A 24248-nucleotide genomic window follows, 5' to 3' on the forward strand; every position below is an offset into this window, starting at 1 on the left:
TTTTTCAACATCCTACTCTATGTTTCATTGTGTAGATCTTACATTCATTTGTTAAATTCATTACTCAATCATTTTATTCTCTTTGAAGGCATTGTGAGTGAAGTTACTTCTTAATTTTATCTCTAGGTTGCTTCTAAAACATAAAAACACGACTGATTTTTGATATTGGCTTTCAATCCCTGTGACTTTAAAAATTTGTCATAGGACTTTTTTGTGGAATAATGAGGATACATTTTGTCATAAAGACAGTGTTACTTCTTTCTTTCCAGTGTGAAAGCCTTTCTTTTTTTCTACATGATTTGACTGGCTAGAACCTTCCATCCACTTCTGAATACATGTGGTATGAGTGGAACCTCCCTTTCTTATTCTGTCTTGGGGAACACAGGAAGCTTTTTACTATTCAATATAGTATTATCTGTGGAGTTTTCTAGATGCTATTTCTCATGTTTGACAACACTCTTTTCTATCTCCAATCTGTTGGGATTTTCCATTGCCAATACAGTGCTACAGTAGGTTGAGTGCTTTTTTTTGCATCTTGAAATGTTCATATAAAGTTTGTGCCTTTTATTCTATTACTAATTTGTGGTGCCTTATGTTAACTACTTTCAGATGTTAAGCCAACCCTGTATTCTCAGGACAAATTCTATTTGCTCATGGTAGACGATCATGTGTGGGTAGACTCGGTATGTTAAAATAGTTAACTTTTGATGTATTTATTTTTATGAGAGCTACTAGTGTATGTTTTGTGTGGCTTTGATGGAGGGATAATACTGATCTTATAGAACTCCTCTATCTTTTAAGAGCATATGGGCAAGATTGGTATTATTTCTTTTTAAACTATATCTATTTTTTAGATGTACTGATACTTACCCAATGGCCTTACTTACAAAGTATCCTGAAGAATATGTATTGCAAATACATGTTCTTTGTTGGGTAGTGTGCTCTGAAGTATGTGAATTAAGTACAATTAGTTGGTTGTGAACATTTCTGAAGTTTTCTACATCCTTGGTGATTCTGTTTACTCTCAATTATGGAAAAGACTGACATTGGTTATTGTTCAATTGTCTATTAATTCTGATTCTCCTTTTAACTTAGTCAACTTATACTTCACATATTTTATGAGTCTGCTATTAGGTGTATATACATTTATGATTACTATAACTTCCTGATATATGGACCCCTCTGTCATTACAAACAATACCCTAACTTCTTTCATTTTTTTGTTTCATGTCTATTTTGTCTAGATTAATAATTACTACAGAACTTACAGGTTACTGTTTGCATGGTATTTCCTTATTTTCCCTCTTACTTTTTTCCCCTATGTCTTTGACTCTACAGTATATATCTCCAAAAGATATTATGTAGTTAGATCTTACTTGTTAAATACAGTCGGACAATCCCTGCCTTTTGACGAGGATGTTAAGACCATTAATGAACTATCTGGGCTTACATTTGGCCTCTATTTGTTACCTAGTTCTCCTGTCCTTCTCAGACTTCTGTTCCTCCTGCCTGCCCTCTTTTTGTATTGTATTTCTTCTCTTTTTTCTTGTGTGTGTATGTGTGTGTATGTGCACATGCATGTACATGCACATATCCACGTGTGTGTGTTCATACCCAGGGCCTTATGCTCTCAGCTTTTTTTGCTCATGGCTGGTGCCTTACCACTTGAGCTAGTCCACTAGTCCAGTCCGGCATTTTTGCTAATTAATCTGAGATAGCATCTTATAGATGTTTCTACTCAGACTGGCTGTGAACCACAATCCTCAGATTTCAGATTCCTGAGTAGCTAGGATTACTAGTGTCATTAGGGCCCAGTTTATGTTTAGTATTTCTAATGTATATTTACATTTTATTGATTATTTTTTAAGACAGGGCCTTACAATGTATCCCAGGCTGGACTTAAATTTATAATCCTTATGACTCAGCTTCCTATGTGTAGGAATTACAGATGTACACAATTATAAGAGTATGTCGTACTTCTTGCATGATTTCTTTTAGTGGTGACACAAAGAATTATAAAATACATCTTATAGCATAATTATTTCAGATTAATACTAATTTAAAATATAAGTCATTTTATGTACCCTGTTCGTCAAATAACTCAATGTCCTTTACCATCTTTTATACTATTATGATATATTGATCTGCATGTTTTAAAGTCAACAAAAATTTATTGATCCATAATTTCTTTTTGTTTTCAAATATGGTATGTGGAGAGACAAGAATAAATTGAGAGTCTTTCATATTAACCCACATTTTTACCATTTCTCATACCATATCTCTTTCCATTTCAATTGCTATCTAGTACTATCTGGTATTATTTTCTGGTATCATCAGTCTGAAGGATTGCCTCTCTCTCCCTCTCTCTCTCTTTTCTCTGTCTATCCTTCCCTCCTTTCCTCTTCTTCCCCTTCCCTCCCTCCTCTCTTCCCTCTTTTTCATATAAGAGATCAAGCCTGGGGCCATGTACAGGCTAAGCACATACTCTAATCTATTCATATCTACTAGCTACAAATGATCTAATTTTCTATCTCATAATATATTTTAATTTAATTTTTAAAGATAATTTTGGATGTTTTCTTTTAGCACTTAAAATGTCAGTTTATTTCTTTTTTTCTTTTTTTTCAAATTTTTATTATCAAACTGATGTACAGAGAGGTTACAGTTTCATACGTTAGGCATTGGATACATTTCTTGTACTGTTTGTTACCTTGTCCCTCATACCCCCTCCTCCCTCCTCCCCCTTTCCCTTCCCCCCCTCCAGGTGTTCAGTTCACTTACACCAAACAGTTTTGCAAGTATTGCTTTTGTAGTTGTTTGTCTTTTTTTACCCGTGGTCAGTTTATTTCAATCTGGTCTCCATTATTGTATGAGAAGTCAGCCATTGATTATATATAAATAGTATATTATATATGCTCATTTGTGTATAAGGAATTATTCTGTTGCCGCATTCAAGAATTTACTTTGTCTTTATCAACTGTTTGTGGTTTGGGTATGAGGTTACTTGCACTTATCCTACTTAGGGTTTTCTTTTGTTGTTGTCAATTAAGGGGCTTGAAATAAGGGCCTGGGTACTGCCCCTGAGCTCTTTTTGCTCAAGACTAGCGCTCCACCACTTAGAGCCATGGTGCCACTTCCAGTTTTCTGGTGGTTAATTGGAGATAAAAGGCTCATGGACTTTCCTGCCAGGGCTGGCTTTGAACAGTGATCTTCAGATCTCAGCCTCCCGCCCAGCTAGGATTACAGGCATGAGTTACTGGCATCTAGCTTCTGCTTAGGGTTTGTTGTACTCCTCAGAGATGTAGATTAATGTATTTTACCAAACTGAGAAATGCTTTTAGCTATTACTCTTTCAAATATTTTTCTATTTTCTGTTCTCTTTCCTATTATATAGTAATTGGTACACTTAATATCCTACTGTACTTAGGACTTCTTACTTTTTTCATATGTTCTATCCACTTGAATTAGACAAATATCTATTAATCGAACTTGAAGTGTACTAAGGTTTTTCTTCTGCTCTCTGAAATGTGCTGTTAAGTCATTCCAGAAGTTTTTCATATCTAATTATTCTTTCTTATTTTCAGTATTTCTGCTGAGTCCATTTTAGAAAAATAATTTCTGTAGACAAGGTTATCTGTTTGTTGAGTCATGGTTTTCAGACCTTTCTTAACTTCTTTAAATGTAGTTTCCTTTTGTTCTCTGAACACATTGTTTGGAAAGCTTCATCATCTATTAATAACCAGGGATACTATAGGCCTATTTCCATTGATAGCTTTTAATTCTGAACGTAAATTACACATTCCTTTCTCTTTACTTAGGTTTCCTTTAGTTGGATAATTTATCACAGCAACTCTAGAGTCTCATTTTATCCTCTGAATGTCATTTCTGATTTGGTTTATTTGCTGATTTGTTTGGGTGAATCTTATTAAAACCTGTTTCCTGTACAGTGTGTCCCTACACTGTACTGCTTTTGGTGTTTTATGTTTTTTCCTTTCTTCTTTTCCTTTTCTTCTATTGTTTTTATTTATAAGCCTAGTCTTTTAGGTGCCACCTTTTATCTCCATAGGTTACCTTCTGCCAATGGTTACATAGGAGTTGTGCTCTATTTGAGCCCTTGGCTGTAAATGAGTATGTAAGCAACAAGGGCCCATTCAGAGATTGGGCTGTTTTTACCTCTGTCCTGGCTTCTTCTTTCCATGACCTTTGTTTTCTCCTTAAAAAATGTACAGACGTGTAAGAAGTGTGTGAACACTCAAGACCTCTCCATTCTCTGTTATATATATATATATAAACTCAGCCAGTCATATACTCCAATCACAGCCATAAGTTCAGCTTGTCAGGTTACTGGAATCTCCGAGTCCTGTTACCAATGCTGCAGAGATGTGATTAGGCATTGTTCCAGTGCAAGCACACTTCAACTGTGGCAGCAAAGATGCCGGTTCTCACAGCCTGCCCTCTCTTCTGACTGAGCCAGAGTGGAAGCCGAGGAGGAATGAAAACAAACCTAGGCAAGAATATTACTGAGTCTCACTATTACCCTCAACTCAGCAGGTTTCAAGCATAGACATTCCTCAGCTTACTATATATACTTCAAAAACTGAGACATAAGGAAATTCTCATTATGAGAGCCCATCTAAGAAGATGGTAGAGTCAAGGCTAGGTCTCCCAACTTCCAATTCCTATTCCAGTGTTCTTTCCATCATATCAGTTGAATAATTGATTCTTCTGAGTCCTCAGAATTGAGTGACAATAGCTCTTGGCTTCAAAAATGTTTTCTATTAACAACAACAACAAAAATCCGTTCAATTCAAGGCATTCAAACGTTTTCCCTCCAGGTCGCCAACAGCTGACACAGATGATGAGATTCATAGAAGGGTATCTAGAGTAAGCTGACTGATCAGGGTCCATTGCCAGGCACCCCACATTAACCTTTACGTGTGTTCAACAGGTAGGATAAGTGCCACTGCTCCTAGCCTGCTTGATCCTTTCAACTGCTACCCCTGCATAGAATAGGCTTTTCCCTAACACTCCTGAACAGGTTTGAATAAACTAACGTTTAGTTAAAACAGCCAGATGCAGGTGGTTCATACCTGTAATCCTAGTTACTCAGGAGGCAGGTTCAAAGCCAGCCCAGTCAAGAAAGTCTATGAAACTATTATCTCCAAAAAGTCACAAATGGAGCTGTGACTCAAGTGGCAGAGCATTAGCCTTGAGTAAAAACAAAAACCTCCAGGACAGCACCCAGGTCCTGAGTTCAAAACCCAGGACTGGCTAAACAAATAAGTAAACAAAACTATATCTCTAAAAATATAACTGGTAAGATTAATTTAATTTAAAATATAAAAATCTAGCTAATAGATCTCTTTTTACTCATCAATTTTACAGGCCAATAAGAGAGTTTTAAAAGTATATATATATATATATATATGTATTTTATCACATCACAATTCATAACTGATGCTCTTTAAGAAGTGTCAGCAAGGGGCTGGGAATATGGCCTAGTGGCAAGAGTGCTTGCCTCATATACATGAAGCCCTGGGTTTGATTCCCCAACACCAAATATATAGAAAATGGCCAGAAGTAGTGCTGTGGCTCAAGTGGCAGAGTGCTAGCCTTGAGCAAAGAGAAGCCAGGGACAGTGCTCAGGCCCAGGACTGGAGGAGAAACAAAAAAAGCATGGGATGTGTTTTAGGGGGAGGGTGTATTCTGTAGCAGAAATTGAGGAAATCAGACAGGCAGTTACATGAAAATTAAATTAAATTTAAATTTAAAAAAAAAAAAAGAAGTGTCAGCAATTTAGCCATGCAATGGAGGCTCCCATCTGTAATCCTAGCTACTCAAGAGGATCATGGTTTGAAGCCAGCCCAGGCAAGGAAGTCTGTGAGACTCTTATTTCCAGATTGCACCACAAAAGCCAGAAGTGCAACTGTGGCTCAAGTAGTAGAGTGCTATAGCCTACTTACTGGTTCTACAGGGCAACAAATACAGATCTGTAAAGAAACGACCAATTTACCAAAAATAAAAATTGGTACTTTCAGGTATGAGCAGGAAATGATGAAGAAATACAGGAAATATAGGGCTGACTAATCATATGAGAATACTAAATCATATCAAGCTTACTCATTAAATGACTTGGATCCTCTCTCTCTCTCTCTCTCTCTCTCTCTCTCTCTCTCTCTCTCTCTCTCGGATGAGGTGACTCAGATAGAATGTGCTAAAATGTGTTTCACATCTGCCTCAAGATAGACATAAGACTCTTGGAAAAGGGACTCAAGTTTCCTTTTCTATTCTTCATCCCCTCTCAAAAAAAACAAAACAAAACTATAAAATTCCATGAGGAGCCCATGGATTTAATTCAGCTAAAATCTCCTTTTCCAAATCATTAAACTTCATGGTATAAGAGATGAGAAGCAGTTTCTAATCTCGGTGGTAGACAGGAGCAATATCTGTCATTTAAGGATAGAAGTGTCAGAAAGGATGAGACCATGACACATAGAGCCCAGCCTTCTAGAACCTGACTGAATGTAAGAGAAGATTCAGGAAAAATGCAACATGAAAAACATATCATGATGGGGAAACTACTTAAGTTAGAGTTTCAAAAGTACAATAGAAATGGTTTTACCTATCTCATATTGTTACTATGAGATTTGTTTTTGGGTAAGATAATTGTATATATAAGTTCCCAAGACAATTCTTTCTACTGTGAGTATACTGATTGTTCATTTGTTTGTTGTCTATAGACAACCCAAGTTCTTACCACTTCCATGGAAGAAAATAGGTTGACTCATTGGCGGTTTTCTTGCTTGTTTTTGTTTCCATCAAATAATCTCTGTTATAAAGAACCTAATCAAACTTCATGAAACATAAAAGCTGCTCATCAGATTGTACAAAACAAGCATGAATGTTAAAAATATGTGTTCTTTCTGTGTTTTTGTGAGGGAAAATTTTTATTACACTCATTTTTGGAAAGGATATTTTCATCCATTTAAAAACTTTGGCTCCAAATTATGTGATAATTTAGCTCAAGGTCATTATCAGCTCAGATGACCAAACCTGAAAAAAATACTGCTCTCACATCAGAGACCTTGAGGAAATAATGCTCTAATGGGATTAATATGACTTGCAAAGAATTACAACAGGAACAGCTCAAGAAATCTTAATTTATAAAAGGTCACAGAGTGACAAAAAACATCTCACAGTTCAAGTAATTAAATGAAATTTTAGTTAAACGGCACCTTTAAATATTGGCATTGCAGCTGCGAGTGCATTTAAATAGCATTTACACAGATATAATTAGCACAATTAAACATGGATAGAAGTGGAAACACCATTCTTAATTATATTGATATAATCAGTTTTATTAATGCTTTATGGCAACAAAAGTGACATCTGACAGTAGCACACAATTCATGACTGAACCTGGTATTAAGCATTTAAGGAATCTAAAGCAAGGTAATAGGGGAAAGAAAGAAGGCAAATCATGGGATCCTACCTGTGACAATGCCATAGTTGGGAGGTTCGAGAATCACCCCGTAAAACTGAATGATGTTTCTGTGACTGAGGACACTCAGTATTTCTGCCTGTACAAAAACCAAATGCAAAACTGAATAAAATTTTACATTTTTAATAATCATACTAAACAGGATTTCTAGTTTCCATTTTCACTTACTTACATTCATAAGAATACATATGCACTCAACAACAATGGTGATAAAACTTTCTGCAGCAGCAGCTCTAAAAGTTGAATTTTTTTTTCCTGAGGATGCCTTATTTATAGGAATAGCCCCTTTCCTAGTAACCAGATATTTTATTTTCTGCATAGTATCTGTAATATGAGGCTGAAACAAGCTTGAACTTCCTTATGGTAAGAATTTTCAAATATTAATGAAATACATTCACATAGTACCCAGATACAATTTATCTAATAAGTCATCTATAATATGTTGGTTGGTTTCTGTATGCATGGTAACTATAAGCATAGACTGGTAGATTCCAGGGTGATTTGATGGGAAGCCCTATTAATTAATGTGCTTTTTTTGTTTGTTTGTTGGTCATGGGGCTTGAACCTCTGGGCCTTAATATACATACATTTATTTATTTTGTTAGTTAGTTATTTGCCAGTCCTGGGCTTTGAGTCAAGGGCCTGAGCCTGGCTGTCCTTGGCTTCACCACTTTTGGCTCTTTCTGTTTATATGGTGCTGAGGAATGGAACCCAGGGCTTCATGCATGCTAGGCAAGCACTCTACCACTAGGCCACATTCCCAGCATCCTTATTATACTTTTGAATGCATTAATATTAGAAAAGTGTTCTGAAGAATGACATGAAAAAATAAGGCATATTTAGTAAACTTAATTTTTACATGAAAACAGAGGTAGCACAGTGTAAATCTACAAATACCCATATAAAGATACTCTTCTCTAGATAAATCACATTGATTTATTAAAATTTATTACTTTTATAGAGATAAAATATAGCTAAGTAAGAATTATAAATGCATGGTATAAAATCATGTATGTTAGATAGAAAAGACATATTATTGGTAGCAAAATAGATTACATATAATTTTTGTTATCTTTAAATATTGTACAAAGGAGTGTCAATTCAACATATTACTTTCTAAGTACAATGCAACTTGATCAATTTCACTACTTCCATCATCCCCTGTCTCTCCCAACCCCGCCCATTCCCTCAAGTTACATGATTCCATTTTTACATATATACATCAAGTATCATGACTATATTCACTCATGCTTAAAATAGAATTTTAACTCCTTGCTCCAGAAAGGGTATCATTAAGAATGTCAGCAAGTAAGACAATGAGGAAGGCAAGGTCAGAAAGAAGATGCAACTCTGTTTTGAAAACCTATGTGTTATGAATTGTTATTTGCTCTACATGTTCGTTATTTGCTCTACATGTTTTTCTACAGATCAAGATTTGAGATTTCTTTAAAGACACACTCGATGAACCTAGTTTTTTGTTTGTTTGTTCTCCTGATTTCTTTTTAAAAAATTTTTTATTATCAAACTGATGTACAGAGAGGTTACAGTTTCATACGTTAGGCATTGGATACATTTCTTGTACTGTTTGTTACCTTGTCCCTCATTCCCCCCTCCCCCCTCCCCCTTTCCCTCCCCCCCCCTTGAATTTTTCAGTTCATTTACACCAAACAGTTTTTCAAGTATTGCTTTTGTAGTTGTCTTTTTTTACCCTGTGTCTCTCGATTTTGGTATTCCCTTTCAATTTCCTAGTTCTAATACCAGTATAGACGGTTTCCAATATACTCAGATAAGATACAAAGATAGTGTAGGTACAACCACAGGAAGGGGATTCAAAAAGATCATCAATAATAGAAGCTACAGGGCTGGGGATATGGCCTAGTGGCAAGAGTGCTTGCCTCATATACATGAGGCCCTGGGTTCAATTCCCCAGCACCACATATACAGAAAACGGCCAGAAGTGGCGCTGTGGCTCAAGTGGCAGAGTGCTAGCCTTGAGCAAAAAGAATCCAGGGACAGTGCTCAGGCCCTGAGTCCAATCCCCAGGACTGGCCAAAAAAATTAAAATAATAATAATAATAGAAGCTACAGTTACACATAGCACGTTGAAAGTAGTTACAACAGTGATATAACAATCGTTTCCATAACATGGAGTTCATTTCACTTAGCATCTTTGAAGGCAAAGTAATGAGGTAGAAAACAGACCTGAGGATGGCATGGGATTAATATGGAAAGGAGGGAAAGAGAAATTGTCAGTGGTTAGATGAGACACTTATCCAAGTTGATTTGAGTTTACTATTAGTAAAATAGGTGTTGAATGGTGCAACTCTGCTTAATCAAATGATTCCTGGACACCACAGTGCTCACTAGGCAGAGGCCAAGTCCACCAAGAAATTGCCACTGTTTAGTTTCTCCCATAGAAGAAAACACATCCACTGCACAAAAGAACTACTTGTCTGCATGGAAATTTTAATTCTCATTGTAAAACAAAGGTACTTTGGCTGTCCCTGGTGGCTCTCACTTATAACCCTGGCAAGTCAGGAGGCTGAGATCTGAGGAGCTTGGTTCAGAGCTGGCCTAGGGAGGGAGGAAAGTCAATGAGACTGGAGCACAAGTGGTAGAGTATTAGCCTTAAGTATAAAAAGCTCAGGGACAGCACCTAGGCTTTGAGTTCATCATGTCCCAGTGCTAGTGCACATGTTGTACACATGCAGGTGTACATGCATACAAAGGAACTTTGTTGTAAAAATAAGGCCCCTGTGAAGTTTGGAAATCATCCTACTATTCTAAGTAGCAGCTAATTGAGTAAAGCATTAGAGTTAAAGATGAGAAAAGCAGGAGAGTTAATGTTTACACCAGACTTTGTGTAACTGAGGAGAAACAAAATGACAGAGGACATAGATTCACTCCCATATTCATTTATACCTAGAAGGTCAACTTAGGATTTCCTACAAATGGCAGTCAATTAACTATATAACTACAGCAAAAGCCACATTTGAAATTTATGTTCACTACCTCATTGTTGACTTCAGCTCTAAGAATGAGGATTTGGAAGCAGTAATTTGCCTCTGGTAGGCTCTGCTGTCCAAGACAAACAAAGGAGCCCAGTTTCTCAAGAGCCTGTTCCTGCTGTGCATGCTTCCAGCAAGTCCTTATCCTCAGCATTGGAATACTTCACATTAAGGACACAGGACTTTTTAAGTCTTAAGCTTTCCTATCCCAGTTTTCTACCCAATGCATTTTGTCATGTGTTTCCAAAGCACCTCGGCGGGTGAACTAGGCTTGTTTCAAGCCATCCCTGTTCTTTTCTTTGAATGCTTCTCCAGATGCTCCTCCACAAGAGCAGAGAGATGTAGCCTGGTTTTCAACAGAAGGGCTGCATGTCACCCAGACTGCTCATGGACTAGATGTGCTATAAAACTTACTGGTAGCTGGTGGCTTACACCTCTAAATCCTAGCTACTCAGGAGGCTGAGATCTGACTATTGCAATTTGAAGCCAGCCCAGCAGGGAAGTCTATGCCACTCTTACCACCAATTAACCATAAAAAAATCAGAAGTGGAATGGTGGCTCAAGTGGTAGAAAGCCAGCCTTCAGCAAAAAAGCTAAGTGACAGCCCAGGTCCTGAGTTCAAGCCCAGTACTTAAATTCAAGCCCAATACCAGGAGTAATGGAGGGGGGCGGGAAGAGTGTCTGGCTAGGGACATTTTCCTAAAATAAAGCTTTTGGAGAAAATGCAGTGACAAGAACAATTTAAAAGACAGGCTTAGGCCAGGAGCTGATGGCTTACACCTGTAATCCTAGCTACTCAGGAGGCTGAGATCTGAGGACCATGGTTTAAAGCCAGTCTTGACAGGACAGTCTGTGAGACTCTTATCTTCAACTAACCACCACCACCAAAACAAATAAAGCCAGAAGTAGAGCTGCCATTCAAGTGGTAGAGTACAAACCTTGAATAAAAAGAAAACCTCAGGGACAGTACCCAGGCGCTGAGTTCAAGCCCTAAGATCAGCACATTAAAAAAAAGGGGGGGGGGGGCTGGGAATATGGCCTAGTGACAAGAGTGCTTGCCTCGTATACATGAAGCCCTAGGTTTGATTCCTCAGCACCACATATATAGAAAACAGACAGAAGTGGCACTGTAGCTCAAGTGGCAGAGTGCTAGCCTTGAGCAAAAGGAAGCCAGGGACACCGCTCAGGCCCTGAGTTCAAGGCTCAGGACTGGCAAAAAAAAAAAAAAAAAAAGAGTAGGGGAGACTTGGGAGAGATTTTCAATCCTGTATTTATTTATTTATTTATTTTTTATTTATTTTTTTTTGCCAGTCCTGGGCCTTGGACTCAGGGCCTGAGCACTGTCCCTGGCTTCTTCCCGCTCAAGGCTAGCACTCTGCCACCTGAGCCACAGCGCCCCTTCTGGCCGTTTTTCATATATGTGGTGCTGGGGAATTGAACCGAGAGCTTCATGTGTAGGAGGCAAGCACTCTTGCCACTAGGCCATATTCCCAGCCCTCAATCCTGTATTTAATCACCAGAATGTCATACACAGGTCATGCTCTTGAAGAAACTTTGGGTTTGATGAGAACCATTCAGTATCACATGACAAGCAGCAAACCTCACAATTCCATAGGCTCTTTCAAATGATGCTCTTGAGGAATTCAGACAAATAAGGAAGGATAAATAAATTGAATTCAGATTCTATCACAAAACACAGCCTATCTTCCTAACAATGCTTGAAGGATCATGAAAGAAACTGTTTACAAATGCTAAGAAGAAAATGTAAACCGGTTATTCTGTCCATGCTTCTTGAGAAGTAACATGGAGTCATGTGGAACTTTAATCATCAGGGTTGGGAAGTCTCTGGTTGCTCAACAGTTTTCTTGGACATCACTGCAAACTCAACATATGGGGAGGGGCCTGGACTCCCTCCAGTCATCATGCTGCTCCCCAGTTAAGTCAGCCTGAGTCAGACTACGGGCAGACCAACCTAATATAGAAGATGGCTTTTGACCTAAATATAGAATATGGCTTTCTACTAAACAGTTTATATAACTTAGTCAGAGATGGCTGCTTTGTGCTCAATTATACAAAACAAACCTCATGAAATCATCAAACAATGGCTTACCTATGAATTAATGAAAGCCTAGATCCTTTAAAAAATGACTAGCAATATAACTGAACACTACACTGGGTGAATAAAAATTGAATCCTTATTACAAAACAGATGTCTTTAAAGTTACTTGGCCATTCTGGACCTAGCTCTTGTTCTAGAAAATGACTTAGATGAACAGGTATCTTCTAGATTTCTTCATGCTTTAAATTTCTATTCATTTCTGTCTTAAAAAACCATGTATCATTATGACTACATTACACTGAGTACATGCTTAATAAATATCCAATAGATTGAACTGAGGCAGTTCACCCTCATTAGGACATCCTTATATCTCAATGGGCTCCAGCAGTAGTCTTGGCTACGCTGCTTACAAGCAGAGGAAACAGCTAGTCTTGAATGTTAACAAAGGCCTATGTGCTGCTAAAGGCTTAGTCCTCAGCTTGGGCATTACTGGGAGGTAGTAGAGATGCTTCAGAAGCAGAGCCTATTGAGAGCTCTTTAGGAGATTGGAAGCATACCTCTGGAAGGGAAAATGGGACCCCAGCCTCATCCTCTTCCTCTCTTTTGCACCCAGCCATGAAGTAAACAGGCTTCCTCTATGCTGCTATGATGTACAGTGTGACACCATGCACCCATAGCAATAGTCAAATCAGTTATAGACTGAAACCTCTCAAGCTGTGAGCCAAGGTAAACCTTCCTTCTTTTTAAGTTGATTCATGCCATGCGTTTATTACAGTAATGGAGAGCAAACTCACACACGGACTCTGGAGAGGTTCTCTCTGAATCTCTCACCTACAACATGGGGGGTGGTAATCTTATCCCAATGTTCAGCAATGTCATGTGCTCAACCAATGCCAGTTACTTTCTCTGATATCTTGGCACTTCTATAGGATCCATTTGTTGTTCACCTAAACCCACATTCTGTAAAATTTATCTCAATTCCAGCAGTATATATAGATGTGCATAGATATATCAATACATATAGATATATATCTTATGCTTTATTAGTCTAATGTATTTATTATCTCTGACTTCCTATGATTATGTTTCACATTCATACCCACTTCAGCATTTTCAAAGCATCTATCCCATCTGTCTCTCATCAAAAAGTTCTTCTATTATACTTAAATGTTAAAAAATTTGGATTTTTATTGGATTCAACTGACTTGCTAGTGGCCAAGTGAATGCCAATAGTAAGATCTGAACCCAAGTCTCCTCCTTCTGCCTCTCTCTATTTTTTTTCTGGTTGTATGCTTGGTGTTTTTTTTTTCTTATTTATTGACAAAGTGATGTACAGAGAGGTTACAGTTTCATACATGAGGCCTTGGATACATTTCTTGTTGTATGCTTGTTTTTAAAGTACAGTTAAAACAATGTGCCCTTCTCAATATTTTCTAATTTAAAAGCTACTTTGCACAAAGAGATCTCAATTTATAGGCATTTCAATACTAATATTAATGTTTCAATGAGCCTATTATGACCTAGGCTAAGCATTTTATGAAAGATGAACTGTAATCTCATAACAAACCACAGACTAGGCCAGGTATGGTGGCATATGCCAGTAATCCTAGCACTTAAAAGGCTGAAAGGTAAGGACTTTGAATTCAAGGCTACCACAAAGTACATAGCAAGATGCTATCACTAACTAACTCACAAAAACCATAGCCTTGAACCCATTAATATATCAGACTTTTATAAGGAAAGAAATCCAGGTAAAGAGAAAATTTAAAACTTGCCTAAGGATAAGTAAATGGCAAGGCCAAGTCTGATCCCAAAGCCATCATTATAATCACCAAACTATACAACTTTGCTTCACAAATCTAATTGGAGATTATAATGGAACTTCAGCTCGTCAGACATCCAAACATAACAAGAGGCCTCGAAATTTCCAAAGATCTCTTTTAGTCGGTTACAGGACGGTGTGGGTAAGGTCCTTGTGGCCTAGTTCTCAGGGGCTCAACCATGGTGTCCACTGACATTGCCATGTGTCCTGTCATTTTACCATGCAGACCGGGTCAACAGCAAGAATGAATTCTTCTCAGGCGCTGGGACGTCAGGCCAAATTTATAGCTAATAAAACCAGTTAATTGCACAGCATGAGGCACCCTCTCTCTATGCAAAAATTACATGGTAGGAATTTTGAGCAACTCTCACAATCTGATTAGCTAAGTGCTTTATAATATTACTCTACAGTGCAACAGAGTTTGATTATTTACATCCCATAAGAGAAATGTTTGCCACATTTATTATGGAAATCGACAAAATCATTTACAAGAGTTTAGGCATATTTAATTTTAAAATAGTCTGAAAAGTCCTTTAACATCTTTACACTCCAATTAAACAGAATCTTGAATATCTGAATTCTTTTCAGCAAAACTAATAGAGATTTTACTATTTGGGGGTTCTATTGGCATATTTAAATATTGGTTGGGGGTTTATTGAGAAGAAGGAGGAAGAAGAGAAGAAGGGAGGGGAGGGAAGGAAAGGGAGGAGAAGGGAGAAAACAGTGGGGAGGGGACAGGGGAAGGAGGGGGAAGAGAAAGAGGAGAGAGGAGAGGAAGGAGGGGAGGAGGGGGAAGGGGAAAAAACAGAACCAAACTATCAAATACACAGCACAGATAATTTGGAACACAGAACTTGAAGAATGAGGGATTCAAAGTCTTCCAGTTTTTGTCTTTGTGGTTCCCAATTACAACACCATCTTAATGGAATTTTGATCACTTCTCTAAGAGCTTGATGAAAAGACTGTCTTCATTTAACTAAAGCCTCTAATACTTAATAACCACTAGTAGCCAGCCACCATCTTCCTTCATGCTGAAACCATGGAGACAGGATAATTTTTACATTAGCCCCAGTTTCCCCAAAGCTTAAAATTCTAGTTCTTCTTATTTTCCTTGACATAGCTTATTTTTAGTCCTGGTTATTTTACCCATGCAAGAAAGATATCTGTCATTATGAAGACATATTCACAGAATTGAGATTAGGTAAAAATCACTAGGCTGAATGTAGCTCTTGTCAAAACCATTTTTAACTGGGTTCGGGTGGCTCATGCCTATAATCCTAGCCACTCAAGAAGGCTGAGACCTGAGGAGCATGATTCAAAGCCAGCCCAGATTGGACAATACATGAGACTTTTATCTTCAATTAATAGAATGCCAGCCTTGAGGGAAAAAGTTAGGTAAGAGCACAAGTCCCTGAGTTCATGCCCTAGAACTGGCACCACAAACAAAACACCTACTATGTTTATTTCCTCCCATCTAAAAGAAAAGAAAACCTTGGTGCTCTTAAATTCGATCACATGAAAAGTTAAGCCTTTAAGCATAATTGTCTTAGTAAAAGAGAATATTTATGATTTTTCCCCAAACAACTGATTTGTTTCTATCCCACTGCTTTAGTGATTACTTTAGCAAACTACTGTGTTATGCTGTTCAAGCTGGTTGCTAGGAAAGTTAGACCCAAGTTTGTTGCCTTTATCCAGAGAGTATACCAAGGCTCCTGAGTGTATATTTACCACATGCACATGATGGAAGATTCTCTGTAATTCCTTATCAGAATGCCTATGGCTCACAGGCAACAAGGTCTATTCTGCATGTAACCAAATATAACCTGGTGATGACTGATGTGCTGTACCAGCCTGCACCACAGCAACATTCTGTAACCTGAGACACAAAAAAGCTCCCAAGGTTATAGCTGACCAGAGCAGAGACAGAATAATGGCCCAACCATGAGCCCAGATTTAAAGAAGAAAACAAATCGGAACAGCAGTCTGCTTTCCAGGAGACAAAAGAGAGTGGGCCATGAAGCATGAGACAAAAGAGAGTGGGTCATGAAGCATGACAATAAAGATTCTGTTAGTCTTTAGAAAGGCATATAAAAATTGGATACATATGAGCCTAACCACATAGTTTCACTACTATAACTCTTTTGCAATCAACCACTGTAGTAACTCTTGAGTTTCAGAAGTTGTAAGCAGAGTACATGCTTACTCATACCCTATAATAGCTATCCTTTATGGAAACCAGTATTGTCTCATCACTTTATATACATTAACTCATTCAATCCTTGAAGTAAGTACCAGAATTATCCTTGGTTTAGCTCTTGAGAAACTGAGGGATGGAAAAGTTAAAGAACGTGCTCATGGTCAGACAGCTAAGAAGTAATGAGGGCAAGATTCAAATGAGGCAATCTGACTGCAAAGTCTATTATTTTAATCACAAAAATATGAATGGAGAATCTTATAGCCACACAGATGTACATACTGACATATTTCTATAACATTAGATATGAATTAATAAATTCTCCTGTGACAGCATTTATGGCTGTGATTTTAGGTATACTAAATGTTTTAGTATGGATGCCAGTATGCCAGTAGCTCACGCCTGTAATCCTATCTACTCAGAAGGCTGAAATCTGAGGATTGCTGTTCAAAGCCAGCCCTAGTGGGAAAGTCTATGAAATTCCTATCTCTCCTATCTCCAATTAAGCACACACACACACACACACACACACACACACACTAATTATAAATAAAAAGCCTGAAGTGGAGCTGTGGCTCAAGTAGTAGAGAGCTAGCACTGAGCCAAAAAGCTCAGGGACAGTGCCTACACCCTGAGGTCAAGCCTCAGGACTGACAAAATAAATAAATAAATGCTCTAGCACGTTTGTTTTATCTAAGAATGGAAAAAACTCTAAACGCTGCATCGAGACCTCCTACAATCTAGCTGTAGTTTTGCTACTTGATGGCTATAGGAATTGCATTAAAATGTCAACATGTGGGATAAAGAGGAGAAAATGGATAAGCTAACATCTCTAACGCTAAAATTCTGATTTCAATCTAACTGCTATGGATTATGAGCAGCCATGGATGTCTTTTAGAAGCTTCTAAAAGCTGGGTCCAGCTCGGTCCAGTGTACAGCCACAGGCCACAAGCTAAAGTGTGGCCTAGTCGCTTTGGTCATAAAACTCTGGAGCTGAAATTCAGCTCTGCCACTTTGAGCCGAGTGGCACTACAGATCTCTTTATGTCACTAAGCTTGCTCTTTGTATATGAGACAAGAAAACCAGTAACATCTGAAAACAGTCGCACAGACCAAAATCACATGTGAATTGCACATAGGCAAATCCTTTCCTCAATACATGCTGGCTGCTAGCAACTGTGCCTAGTGAGCAGAGGAAAATTTAAAAAGATGCATAGAACTCAAAATAGGTATCCAAGACACCATAGAGACCTATATCATGTTGGAAACCAGGCCATAGATGCATGCCCTAGCACACTGAAAGCCAAAGAAGGAAGAGGCCAAAACAGATCTGTTGGGGATTCACGATGCCCTTCCCCCAGCCCTGGGGCAGTGTAAAAGCTAGCCACCCCCATCTTCAGGCTTCAACCAGAAGAGAAGTCCCCGCCCCTGGGGGGAGAGCACGTGGGTGCCATCATGGCGGCGGAGCCCCCAGAGACCCAGCTCTTGGAGGGCTGTGGTCTCCGTCCATAGAGGAAGTTTCATGACATCACCTGATGGGCAGCCCAGCTCAGCCAATCAGCTAGTCAACTCAAGTCCCTCCTCTTCGTTCCTGCCATTACCGTTATGTAAACCCCCTCCTTGAGTAAAGAGTCTTTTGAGACCGGTGGACCATCCAGACCGACTCTCCGGAATTTCTTTCCTGCATCGGCTCCGGACACGTGAGGGGGACGGACGGGGAAGGGAATTTCGGCATTTCTCCTCAGCTTAGTGCAGTCCACAAAGATACGCTTTACTCCTTCTGTGGGCGGGAGGGGTAGAGCCGAGTTTCTTTCATAGTTTGGGATTTGGGCATCTCCCCAGGAGAAGCGGGGAGAGGGGTCTTGAACCCCAACACAGATCTGTGCAGAGCACTGATCACAAGACAAGAGTAGCTTCAGAAAACGGTCAGTGCATGGCAGGGTCAGCCTGCTCAGGTCATACCACAACCAGCAAAAAACCTCTAAATTCTTCCTATTTGTTAAGCTTGATTCTGCACATTTCTAACTCAGTCTGTCAGTCAGTCTGTCTATCTTCTCTCTCTCTCTCTCTCTCTCTCTCTCTCTCTTTCCATACTGGGGTTTGAAGTGAGAGCATCATACTATGCTATGCAGGTAATCTACCACCATGCCCGGCTTATTGGTTGAGATGGTGTCTTGCTAACTTTCTGCCTGAGCTGGTCTTGAATCACCATTTTCTGAATCCTTGACTTCTAAATGGCCAGGATTATAGGTGTCTATGTATCTGACCAGTAAATCTCTTAAAACTCATCCTCCTGTATGAAAAAACAAATTGCTAAGTTGAGAGAAAGGGCATATTACTCTCCCTCATGCAGAGCAGCTAATCTGGCTTGCCTTCATGAGCCCCACAGTTCCTGCAATTGTGGAGCAAGTCTCAATCTTATAGGGCAGCTCTTGTGTTTTCATTCTCTTCTCAATCTCAATTCTCAGGAGCCCCTCCCACATCCCCACTTTCCTTCCATCACTCATCACCTGTGCCCCTAAGTGAGGTTTCATCAGTGGGCCCCTCAATATGTAGTGTATTATCCATGCTAATGTATGAGGAGCACTGAGTCCACAGCAATGGGAAACACATTGGGTCCTCTTGCCCACATGACAATGGCCTCTTAGCTGTCAGGTGAGATGATGACTCGAAAATGCTAATTGCCTGCATTTGATCACTGTGGGTGTATGGAATTACCACACTCTATCTCACAAGTAGGAAAAATTTGTAAAGTTTTAGAAATCTTACTACTTTTGTCAAAAGAGAAAGTATTATCCATCCCTCACACCTCAGGGGAGGATGCAGTGTGCTCCAAGGCAGTACTGAGTACAGCACTCACACTAAGTACTGAATATAGCATTCTCACCACACAGTAAACACAGCACTTTCACTAAATCAGTACAAAACACAACACTCTCAGGCAGTAAAGAACACACCACTCCTACAAAGGTGGTACTGAACAAGTACTCTCAGTAAAAAGGTACTGAACATAGCACTCTCACTATGGTAGTACTGAATATATACACAGTCACTTCTCACAGACACTACTGAGCAAGGACGAAATCCTTTCTAAACATTAGAGATCTGGAGTGTAAGGATAACAAAAAAATTGCTTTGACTCAACTACAAGTTTTCTTTAAAAAAAAAAGATTGCTTTATTTTGGATTAATTTTTGATTAAAGGAGAATCCAGTAGAGTTCCCATATCCCCACCACCCTGTTTCCCACAGTGTTCATATCTCCTATTATACCAGAACACTAAGTGAAGCGGAGACTTGATTTAGATGTACTCAGTTTCTCCTTGAGCATTTGTTCTCTTTGTGTCCCAGAATGCCTACACCATCCTGTCTCCCAAGTTTCCCCTGGTCTCATAAGTACAAGGTTTTAATAAGATTAAAAATATGTATAGTAGGACATGGTAAACCATACAGGTCTCTAGGCAGTCACATACAGTGAGACCAAAGGAGGATATTCCTAGGACAGGAACAGAAAGGCACAGTACCTATGTGCATCTGATCACATAAAATTATATTTATCAACATGAACTCCAAATGGAAACAAGAGGCCTTTTCTTCTTTGCTGTTTTTGTTTTCTTTCCCCTTTTGTTCTTTCTGTTCATGTATATGTTTTTGGGAAGGGAAGGAAAGCACAGAAACAGTGGGATAAAGGTGAACAAATATAGCAGTGGTATTCACTTGGTACAATGTTGAAAATGAACTACACACCTTGTGGGTGAGAACAGGAGGGGAAAAACTGGGGAACAGTGAGAGAAGGGGTAATACTGTCCAAAAAGAAATTACCTGACTTACATAACTGTAATGACAAAAGTCATTACCTGACTTACATAACTGAAACCCCTTTCTACATCTTTATAATAACAATTTTTTTAAAGAATCAAATACATGTGAAAACGCTTTTGAAAATAAAATAAGACACTATAGGAATACAATTTACTCTTGTTAAGCATTAAAAAAGTTTGGAATATGTAAAAGTAGCAGAAAATTGACATGTGTTAAGTTCCAATTACTGGTTAGCATTACCATTGTAGATATTTATATCTCCCCTACACTGTGACCGATTGTCTTCAACAGTTGTACCCAGGGGTCACTTTAGCCTCAAAAGCCAATCTTCAGCCAAGAGCCAGTGGCTCACATCTGTAATCCTAACTACTCAGGAGGCTGAGTTCGGAGGATCACAGTTCGCAGTCAGACTTGGGCCCTTTTGGTAAACTACAAAATCCAAGAAGGGACATGACAGAGACCAGCAAAGGAACCAACACACAGACATTTCCTGTGAATACTTCTGCATGCGGCTGCTTCCAAGTACGGTGAGGAGGTTACAAAGCAGAAGAGGGCTGAGGGCACAGAGCCCTGAACTGGCCAGGAAAAAGTTATTTTACCACCCATGCTACTCACAGCACACATCCAAATATCAGGGATGAGGCGCTCCACTCCAAGTGGCTTCGCCACAGTAAAATAAAGGGAAAGCTTGGCAGCCCGAGCTGCTGTGGATGACACTACTCACCCTGCCTCTTGTAGCTGGAAATTGAACCAGAAAGTGCTCCAAAATGTTTATAACCCAAGAGCCAGGAAGACGCTAAATTGTGTTTTAGTAGAAAGGCCAACATGTCCACTTAAGGGTATGTTTGTCAAACCACTATTATTATTATTTTTGCCAGTCCTGGGGCTTAGACTCAGGGCATGAGCACTGCCCCTGGCTTCTTTTTCCTCAAGGCTAGCACTTTAACTCTTGAGCCACAGAGCCATTTCTGGCTTTTTTTTGTGTATGTGGTACTGAGGACTCGAACCCAGGGCTTTGTGCATGCTATGCAAGCACTCTACTGCTAAGCTACATTCCCAGCCCCAAACCATTATTTTTTTTTATGTAACATTAACAAAAAAAAGTGGACAGATGAAAACTACACTGTGTGTGTGTACGTGTGTATGTGTGTGCAGACATGAGAGAATACTAGGGGACAGGTAGTGAGTAGAGGCATAAGAAACAAATAAATAATAAATGCTTTAACTGTAATAAAGAACAATCTCTTCCAGCTCTCAGCATTATTTTCCTGAAACTTGTATTAACAAAAGTCAAAAACAGTTTTAAAACATCACTTTTAATGCCTCTTGATTATGTTCATAGTTTTACCAAGGTTAGAAGAAAACAGAACTAATAAATAAAATTAAACATTTTTTCTGTACTCCTTTTTAAGGCTAATTATAGAAGAAGACAGCTTCTAATCAAATGTGTACTTTAGAAACATTAGGACAATTCATGACATTTGGTAGTATGTTATTCTGAGTTAAAATTGAAAATATTATATGTAGTGGCAACGCTAAAATTTCAATAGCCCCTTGACACTATTGCCCACATGCCATAACAAAAAGAAAGAAGTTGGATATTGAAAGTTTCCTCAGACACACTTAATACTAAAGATGGATTGTGGCCATACTACTACTGCTCACTACAATGGTAAAACTCCTCGAAGAAAATACAGGAATGTATCTTTATGACCTTGAGTTAGGCAAAGCCTAAGGACACCAAAAGTACAAGCAACCAAAAGAAAGATAAATTGGACTTCACAAAAATTAAGTGTATTTCTGTTTCAGTAAGGTACCATCAGGTAGAGAAGTAACTCATAGAGCAGGGTTGTTAATTTCTCTACATCATGGCTCTGATAAGGGATCTGAATCTGGAACATATAAAACCTTCCAACTCAATAATAAAAAGATAAAGAATCTTATTAAAATAGCCAAGAAAACAGCACTCCAAAGAACAGCAGTAGGTGAAAAGAGGCCCCTGTACTCACATCAGCATTATATTTATAATAATGAAAATTAGAAACAACGCAAATGTCTGTCTAGTGAATGCATACATAAAATGTGGCATGTCGAGGTAATGGGGCATTACTTAGCAATAAAAATGAGTGAAACAAATACCCACGCTAACCAGAATGAACCTTGAAAACAGGATCAGGGAGAGAAGGCAGACACAAAAGGCCACATATTATGTGATTCTATTTATCTATGTCCAGAATCGATAAATATGTAGAGAATGGAAGTCAATGAGTTGTTGCTTGAGTGGGGTGAGGGGAACCACTGGGAAATGGGAAATGGTTGCTGATGGGAATTAGTTTTGCTGGGGGTGATGAAAATATTTGAAAAGCAAGACTCTACACATGCATGCATTAACCCCTCACAGTATAGCACATTCCCATCTTTGTATGTGCCTTTTTAGTAATATTCATCTTCATGGGCTCTGTTCTGCATTCTACAACAGACCAACTATGCCTTTTCTTGAACTTCACATAAATGCAATCTTACTCTGTATGATCTTTTTTTGGCCTGGATTTTTGCTTAGAAGTTAAAAAAATCATCTATGGGACTGTCTATAACATTAGTTCATACTAGCATTCTATTGCTTAGAGGTATTGATCTTAGTATTTGATGCTCTGGGCTATTATGAGTAAAACTGCAGGGCCTTGTACTCAGTGGGCTTGCTTGCTTGGCTAGTACCCTACCACATGAGTCACCCTGACAGCCCTGCTTTTTCCTGGTTAATTGGAAGTAGACTGTAACAGACTTTTCTACCCAAGCAGGCCTTGAATCATTGTGTTTCCACCACCACCCCCATAAAATTATAGGCATGAGCCACTGGTGATGGGCAATATTTTTATATTAGTCTTTTCTGAACAGATATTCCTGTTCACCCTTGTAAACACCTAGAAGTTGAATTGCTGAACCCTAGGGGATTTGTTCGATTCCTATGAAACACTGAAAATCAATCTTAATATGTCACATCTCCTCACACTCCCTCAAATAGTAAGTAAGAATGTGCTCATTCACATTCTTGCCAATCTGTGCTGATGTTGCTGTGATTTGCCCTTGTGCTTCTTGATTAGATATGCATCCTCTGGTGAGACCACCGTGGGAACATTTCATTTCTTAACTTACTCCATTCTTTCTAATCTCAATTTGTAGGAAGACTTAGATATTCTGGAAACAAGTCTTCAGTAGATGTATGCATTGTATTTTCTTTCACTCTGTAGATTGCTTTTTAAATATTGAACTATTTCTTTCTGTGAGCAAGGGCTGGGAATATGGCCTAGTGGCAAGAGTGCTTGCCTCACAGACATGAAGTCCTAGGTTCGATTCCTCAGCACCACATATATACAAAAGGCCAGAAGTGGCACTGTGGCTCAAGTTGGCAGAGTTCTAGCTAGCTTGGAGGAAAAAGAAGCCAAGGATAGTGGTCAGGCCCTGAGTTCAGCCCCAGAACTGGACAAAAAAAAAGTCTCTTTCTGTGAGCAGGGAGTTAAAATGTGATGAAGTTCTAGTTACCAGTTTTGTACTAATAGTAGTACTTGTGATTTGTCTAAGAAATATTTGGCTAGTGAAGGTTCTAAGACATTCTTTTCCTTTTATTATAGAAACACTAGTGTTTTAGCTTTTACATTTAAGTTTAGTATAGATCTTGGAGTAAAGAAGGAGTCAAGATTCATTTTCTTCATATGTTTTAAAAACCTGTCAAATTTTATTTTATTTTATTTTATTTTTTATTTTTTGGCCAGTCCTGGGGCTTGGACTCAGGGCCTGAGCACTGTCCCTGGCTTCTTTTTGCTCAAGGCTAGCACTCTGCCACTTGA

The 24248-nt window shown here is 38.7% G+C and overlaps 1 protein-coding gene across 3 annotated transcripts in view; it reads right to left on the reverse strand.

Moving 5' to 3' along the window:
- The window catches only part of Map3k20 (mitogen-activated protein kinase kinase kinase 20), a 170901-nt gene that overhangs the window by 87711 nt on the left and 58942 nt on the right, over positions 1-24248 (reverse strand). For all 3 annotated transcript variants that reach the window (XM_048345234.1, XM_048345233.1, XM_048345236.1), the window contains exon 3: positions 7493-7580. In XM_048345234.1, coding sequence (XP_048201191.1) covers positions 7493-7580 — 88 coding nt within the window. The remainder of the gene's footprint in view (positions 1-7492; positions 7581-24248) is intronic.

This window comes from Perognathus longimembris, chromosome 4 (genome assembly GCF_023159225.1).
Source record: "Perognathus longimembris pacificus isolate PPM17 chromosome 4, ASM2315922v1, whole genome shotgun sequence".
NCBI classification, from domain to species: Eukaryota; Metazoa; Chordata; class Mammalia; order Rodentia; family Heteromyidae; genus Perognathus; species Perognathus longimembris.